Consider the following 7,368-nt stretch of genomic DNA (forward strand, 5'->3'; position numbering starts at 1 on the left):
GAACTACTGGAACTGCATTCCTGCACGTTCCCCCTCGAAATGAGCCTTGGGCCGTTTCCACACTGTCTATAAATAGCGCGAGACTCACGGAAGGCTGCCGGCTTCCTCGCGCGATTTTTAACACCATCTGACTACAAAACACCATAAATCACCGTTTGTAGCGTTTTGTAAACAGATGGCGCCAAAAATCGCGCGAGGAAGACGGCAGCCTTCCGTGAGTCTCACGCTACTTATAGACAGTGTGGAAACGGCCTTGGTTCTTCTAGTCCAGAAGGGGTAAACTGCCTGTGAACATGGAGGCTCCATCTCACCATCTTCCATAAATCCATCTCATCCCCTTCTGAAGCTATCTGAGGGCCAAACTACAAGTGACGCCTGACACTAGTTGGACACTTGTCAGTTTCCCTCAAGTTTTGATGGGAAATGTAGGCATGCTGGTCTTGCAGCTTAGCTCTCAGACTGCTGTCCAATGGACTTTTCAACTGTCACTTGTCCAACATACTACCAAGCTGCCTACATTTCCCGCCAAAACTTGAGGGAAGCTGACAAGTGTCCAACCTATGTCAGGCGTCACTTGTAGTTTGGCCCTGAGTGGCCAGAACTACATCCGACAGCAGGAATTTTCCCTAGTTCCATGACAGATTATGTAAAGAAACCCTCTCTTTTGTTTGCTCCTAAGTCCGCTGCCAAATCAGCCCCATCCAGTGCTCCTGAGATCGAATTTCAAGAAGCATTTCCTTTTCAGCACCTCCCTCCCTCCTGGCTCACAGCTCAAACTGTTTACCAATGTGCTATCAGGGCCAGCATTTACCTCCTGAGCAAGCAAGGGTTAATCGAAGCCACGTATGCATAGCTCAGCAAGGTGAGAAAAGAAAAACCTGTACTACCACCTTGTTCCAAAATTCAGCAGCTGCCGCCGTGCTACAGAGACGCATTCTGAACAGCTGCTGGAACCTGCAGGTTAAGAAGGCGCCTCTGAGCATGTGCAGATTGCCAGTTCTGCATTCCCAAAACCCCAGCCGGCATCCACGTACCTGGATTAGGGTACAAAGCGTTGGGGGGATTACACTCTGTGTTTGATCTCCGGTGTGTGTGTGTCAGAGACATCACTGAGCAATGCTCAGCTCCTGATGCGCGGGAGGGGGGCGGAGGAGCGCAAACCGACTCTCATGCTTCCCTGGAGCCCATACCAGGCAGAAGCGGCCGGGAGAGGGGGGAGAAAGAGATATTTTTAGTTGCTGACTGGCAAGAGAAGAAAGCGCCGTCCCCACCCTGACCACGGCCTTGGGACCTGTTATTGTGTTTCTGATCACGCCAACCCAACGGAGGGCACAGTGCCAGCATCCCATTCCGCACAGCTTTCGGGGGGGGGGGGTGAGAGAAGAAGAGGCGGGGGTGCTTTCCTTGGCGCATACCCCAAGATCAACCCCGGCTCCCGCCACACTCCTGAGGCCCTCCAGAGTTCCCATGCCAACGCTCCCTTCCTGGAGAGAGCTTCTTTGCCTCGGCTTTCCGAACGCCGCCACAAAAGCAAACTATTCATGTGAAAGCTGGGAAAGGGAGAGAAGGGTGGGGGGCAGAACCAGAAAAAACGGGGAGTGCATTTGCACAGTGCTTGCCCACCGTGGCTTGCAACCTAAATCTTACAATAACCCTGCAAGGGAGGCCAGTCTCCTGCCGGTATTATCATTATCAAGGGCCTGTGTGGTTCAGCAGTGGGAGACCCAGGTTCGAGTCCCCGCTCTGCCATGGCATCTCACTGAGTGACTTTGGGCCCTCACTCACCCTCACCCAAACCTACCTTGCAGGGGTGTTGTCGTAAGGACAAAATGGAGAAGGGGAAGAGGATGTTTAGGTTATCCTGTGGGGAGAAAAGTGGAGTATAAATTTCCCCCATACAGTAGAATGGGGACTACCTTACCCAAATTATCAACAACCCCACAAGGTAGGCCAGTCTCACGACTGCATTAACTCCCGTGCTCCAAAGAAAGCATAACCAGGGACTGGTGTCTGTCTTAATCATGGAGTATTTTTGCATTTGGGCAGGGTTATTTAAAATGATTTTTAATTATACTCTTTTTTTTTTAATTGCAAGCTGCCTGGAAACCCATCGTGACTAAAAATCAAGATTATAAATACAAAGAAAGAGAAACTGCAGATGCAACAGCTTAGCTGAGAGAAGAGCAGCTTACCCCAGGCGACCCAGAACGACTTCATGTCTGAACCGAAACCTGAACTTCAAACCTGACTCACATCTCACTCTTAACCTCTGCAGTCAGCCTCGATGAACCAATTTTTATCCTTGGAGGCTGACCCTGAAACAAGAAAACTGGAGATCTGCACAGACTCAGTATGTTTTCTTGACCACTGTGGGAGCTGAGCCTCCCCCCAACGTATCAGGGCTTGCATGCTATAACATGAGCCATCCAAGCCGCTTTGAGGCCTGCACCTCTAGTGCCAAAGCGCCAGCCCAAGCCCAAAATGCAGAACCAACTCCCCAGGGGACTAGAATTCCAGCGACAAATGGCCGAAAAGTTCCCCAAAGGGAGCGGTTACAGGCAGCGTGGTGTAGTGGTTACAGTGTTGGTCTATGACCGGAGGAGGGGGACCCAGGCTGTAAGTCCCACGTGCAACCTACCTCACAGGGCTGTTGTGAAGATTAAATAGAAAAAAGGAGAGAAAGATGTACTCTACTCTGGGGTGGAAAGTGGGACTGAAAAAATGTAAAAGGCGCCCCCCCCCCATCTTTGCTCATAAAGGTGATGGGAGAACTTGATAAATAAAATAAATATACAAAGAGAGGTGTTGGGAGCCAGTTTGGTATAGTGGTTAAGAGCGCAGGACTCTAATCTGGAGAGCCGGGTTTGATTCCCCACTCCTCCACTTGAAGCCAGCTGGGTGACCTTGGGCTAGTCACAGCTCTCTCAGAGCTCTCTCAGCCCCACCCACCTCACAGGGTGTTTTGTTGCGGGGATAATAATGACATACTTTATAAACCGCTCTGAGTGGGTGTTAAGTCATCCTGAAGGGCAGTACATAAATCGAATGTTGTTGTTATTATTAAAGAACGTTGTTTCTCCCCCAAGCAGCAGTGCCACAGTTTGTTCCAATTTGTCCCAATTTGTTCCAGAATATAACAAAACACTGGGGCAGAGCAGCCAAAATTCAAGGGGACAGAGTCTGAGTTATCCATGAGGGGAGTCAGACGCTCTCTGGCTGGACCCAAATCCCAAAGCCACAGAATACCATTTATTAAACCCCAAACCATAAGCCAAAGAATACAGCACAACGTGCAAGCTATTGAGTTCTCCAGAACTCTTTGCGCCTGCTGAAGAGTTCTGGGGAAGCCAAAGTCTTATGCACCGAGTCTCGGTGCTTTTTTGTCTCTGGTAGGAGAAATCGAGCCAGCGAACATTACCACTAGGCAAGGCACCTCCAGTTTAAATAGTAAGGAAGGGGGGAGGTAATAAAGCAAAAGAAGAATGGAAAATATCCCGAAGAGGAGAATGAAGGTGAAAGGTGTCATTTAAAAAATTGCACAGTGATGCTTCTAAATGCATTAGCCAGAAGAAGAAGCCGAGAAGCAGTGTTCTCCTCCCCCGCCCCCCACACACGAAAAATGTGCCCCTTAATGCAGCTGAGAACCGACACGAAGATAAGGTTGCAAATCTGATCTCTGATCTACCTGATCAATACCCAGTTTGTGATGTGAGCACTTCTGGCCAGCCTCAAACGAACAGCTGTAAAATGGGCGTAAATGCGAGCTGCCCAACAGTACTGCTAAGGAGTTGGGGGGAAGAAATGTTACCGATCCTGAGTGTTGTGGGTGGAAGCTTGGAGGGGGGGCACTGAACATAGCTAATTTGCAGCGGGATCAGGGCAGACAAGAAAAGCGTCCTGACGTAACATGCCGTTAGCTTCGCGGAACTCACTACCACTAGCTTGCTGGCCTCCAGGCCGCTTTTTAAAGAGGGCTCTCAATGAATTTGTAGAGAAAAATGGGTCTGTTGAAGGATCTCTGAAATTAGATTTTAGTGGAACCTCCATGTCCAAAGACAGTGTACCTCTGAATACCAGCTGCTGGAGATGACTATGGGAAGGCTGTTAGTTTCATGCCCTGCTTGGGGAATTTCAGAGTCATCTGGCCAACAGCTGCAGGAAACAGATTGATATGCCCTTTGATCTTATAACAACAACAACAACAACAACTGCACTTATATACCGCTCTTCTAGACAGATTAGTGCCTCCCCGAGAGCAGAGAACAAGTTAGTGTTATTATTATCCCCACAATACAGGTGGGGAGCTGGGGCTGAGAGGAGTGGCTTACCCAAGGCCACCTGCTGAGCTCATGGCAGTAGTGGGATTCGAACCAGCAGAGTGCTGATTCGCAGCCAAACCACTTAACCACTGCGCTATCCAGGAATGCAATCCTTAGTTCTGAATTTAAAGGGAGAAACTGCATCTCTTCTTCATTCCTTGCCCCGCCTCTCTCATCTCTTCCCCTACCCCATCCCAGTCTAAGTTTAGATTGTAAGTACCGTGGGGCAGAGGCCAGTCCATGTTACTCTAAAGCACCTGTACATTTATTTTATATATATAAATATATATATTATTTCCACCTGTCTGCCATTTCTTGCTGGTGTCTCAAGCCAAAGAAACAAGTGCAACCTCGCCAGCAACCAGCCAGGTGGGACAAGAGGTATCCCTGCATTGCGCACGCGTAACCTCTGGAACTCTCTGCCACAGTACAGCACAAGGTTAGAAATCAGCAGGACTCAGATGGAGAGGAGCCAGATTTGCAAGGGACAGGCCCTGCAGCTGTTGTCCAGAGCGTGTGCACGGATGCAATTTTCAGCTGAACATGTGCCTAAAAGCAAGTCTGCCTCCAGAATTTGGGCTAACCCAGAGCCTGGGTCTTCAGCCCCCCAAGCTTTGCCACCTCACATCCAGTCCCTGGCACTGATTGGCCAAGATGGACCTGAAAAGATAATGAGTCAGCCTAAGCAGGGGGTGGGAAGTGACCAACGATGATCCCTGTAGCTTTCTTGCAGACGCACCCCCAAAATTCGGTTTTCATCAAGTTGCCAGGTTAGAGGGAGCCCCTGAACTAAATAGGGCTGGAGAACGTCAAGAATCATCTAATCCCTGAATAAATCCGAAAGAAGGGGCGGGGGGGGGGGGGGGAGAAGAGATGGGAGCTGCAGAAGGACAGACAAGGCAGCCAGAAGCCTGGGTAGCCACAACCCAGAAAGGATAAGGCAAGGCTATTCTTTCCAAATCCTGGGGAAGGTTGGCAAGCCAACAGCTTCACTACCCAGAGACTGCCACCCCCCTTACGAACCATCTGAAATGGAAAGGGGGCTTCAGGCCAGCGGTTTAAATACCACACACGCCAGATCATAACATCACAGCCGCAAGAAGCCCCCCTGCTAGATTTATTCCCTGTAAAATTCGCAGCCAAGTACCTCCACACCAAATATTGACCAGGAAAACGGGAGAGGGGGACACACATAAAATGGATCAACCCCCCCCCCCATAGCTCTCCCCTTAAGGATGAGGGAGAGCCGCATTCTCAATCTGTTCTCCCTTTCCTCAAAAGTCAAGCCTCTCCCCACCTGCCCCCCAATTTATTGTGGCTGTGTGTTAAGAGGTGGTCAAGAAAATGCAGAAGGGTGTGTGTGTCACGGAATAGGTGGTGGGGACTGAGCCCCCTATTTTCTTCTTCTCCCAAGGGAAGAGAGCAAAGGGTTACCCAGGCTTGGAGGTGGGTAGCTGAGGACTGGGAAGACCGTGGGAAAGCAGAAGGACCCGCCCTTCTCTCCCCCCCCCATGCCTTTCCCAGCTCTTCCTCCCCCCCCCACCTGTAACCCTCTTATCGGAGACTGCCAGAGGATCGCCAGAGATCCTGCCTCCCAGGCACAATATGAAGGGGGGAGGCAGAGAGAGAAGCAATGGGGATCTTCCCTCTATCCCCCCCTCTCTTCTTCCACCCCCACCGCAAATAAGCAGCCGCGGCCGTGAGTGGAGAAAACCAGCCAAACTTGGAGCTAAGGCGCCAGGCGCGCAACTTCGGGGCTAGCAGCGCGTCGCTGCCGGGATGCGCTCTTCTCCCCTCCAGCCTTTCCAGGCTTCTCTTTGGCCGCTCCCCAAAGTTCACACCCCCCTCCAGGGGTGCCCCAAGATCGCCCCCCACCCACGTCTTCGAGCCCCGTCCGTCAAGCGCGTCGCGCAAAGTCCAAGGCGCGTCCGGGTTTGGAGAGGTCGGTGCGCCCTTTTTGGAGAGGTCGGTGCGCGCCTTCGGGGCGAGGGCGCTGCGCCCCCCGGGGGCCGAGGCCCGGCGGCGCCTACCTTGGAGTACAAGCCCCACGACAGCTCCGTCTCGATGACCATCACCACGATGCCGAACATGCCGAAGATGAGCGCGTAGTCGCTGAGCCGCTTGCGCTTCTCGAAGAGGGCGCGCCGGTGGCCCAGGCGGTAGCCAATGTTTTGGTTCTTGCGCTTGGGCGCCTTGGCGAAGGACGGCCCGCCGGCGGGGGGGTGCTTGTGGCCGCCTCCCGCCGGGCCGGCTCCGGCGGCGTTGGGGTGCGGGTGGAGCAGCCCTTGGGGCGAGTGGTTGTCCTCCCGGGAGATGACGATCTCGGGCGGGTGGCCGCCGGCGCCCAAAAGTTGCAGCGGCTGCGCTTCGGGCTCGGCGTCCAGCAGGTTCCGACGGGAGGCGCTGAGGCGGCTGAGCGGCTTCATGACGCCGCCGCTGTACTTGCAGGAGCTCATGGCGATCTCGGTGAAGGGGTTGCTGTCCCGCCGGTGCGCCAAGGGGCTGGCCTGCCGGTGCTTGCCCGCTCCGCCGCCGCCGGCGCCCCCGCCGCCGCTCGAGCTGGGCGAGTGGCCCGCCGGGGCCGCCCAGTGCTCGCCGCTCACATTGGGCTGGCTGCCTTGGCGGGAGGCAGGGCGGAGGGCGGCCACCGGGGGTGGAGCCCGCAGGGGGCCCGCCGCCGCCGCCGCCGCCGCCGGGGCCAGGCTGGGGGGCGCGGCGGGCGGGCGCGGCTCGTCCCCCGAGGGCGGGACCGGGCAGCGCGGCTCCTCGGCGTCCAGATCGCCCACGCCGGAGTCGTGGAAGGGCCCCGACGGCTCCATCCTCCGGCCCTGGCTCGCCCCTGGCCCGGCTCAGCGCGCTGCCGCCCCCGGCGCAGAGGCATCCACGCGGCCCCCGCGGGCGCCCAGCCTGGGGCGAGGTGGGCACGCCGGGCGAGCGGCGCGGCTGCTGCAGCCGGGCTGCGAGCGGGGCTTGAATGGGCAGCTCGCAAGCGCTGCCTCTCGCGCGCGCCGCCGGCCAAGCCCACCGGCCCTCGGCGGCCGCTCATTGG

At 54.8% G+C, this 7,368-nt stretch overlaps 1 protein-coding gene across 1 annotated transcript in view; it reads right to left on the minus strand.

The window, feature by feature from the left end:
* The window catches only part of KCNN3 (potassium calcium-activated channel subfamily N member 3), a 140,721-nt gene extending 133,583 nt beyond the window's left edge, over positions 1 to 7,138 (minus strand). The window contains exon 1 of the mRNA XM_054973280.1: positions 6,350 to 7,138. Coding sequence (XP_054829255.1) covers positions 6,350 to 7,138 — 789 coding nt within the window. The remainder of the gene's footprint in view (positions 1 to 6,349) is intronic.
* Positions 7,139 to 7,368: the final 230 nt, after the last annotated feature.

Source organism: Eublepharis macularius, chromosome 1 (assembly GCF_028583425.1).
Source record: "Eublepharis macularius isolate TG4126 chromosome 1, MPM_Emac_v1.0, whole genome shotgun sequence".
NCBI classification, from domain to species: domain Eukaryota; kingdom Metazoa; phylum Chordata; class Lepidosauria; order Squamata; family Eublepharidae; genus Eublepharis; species Eublepharis macularius.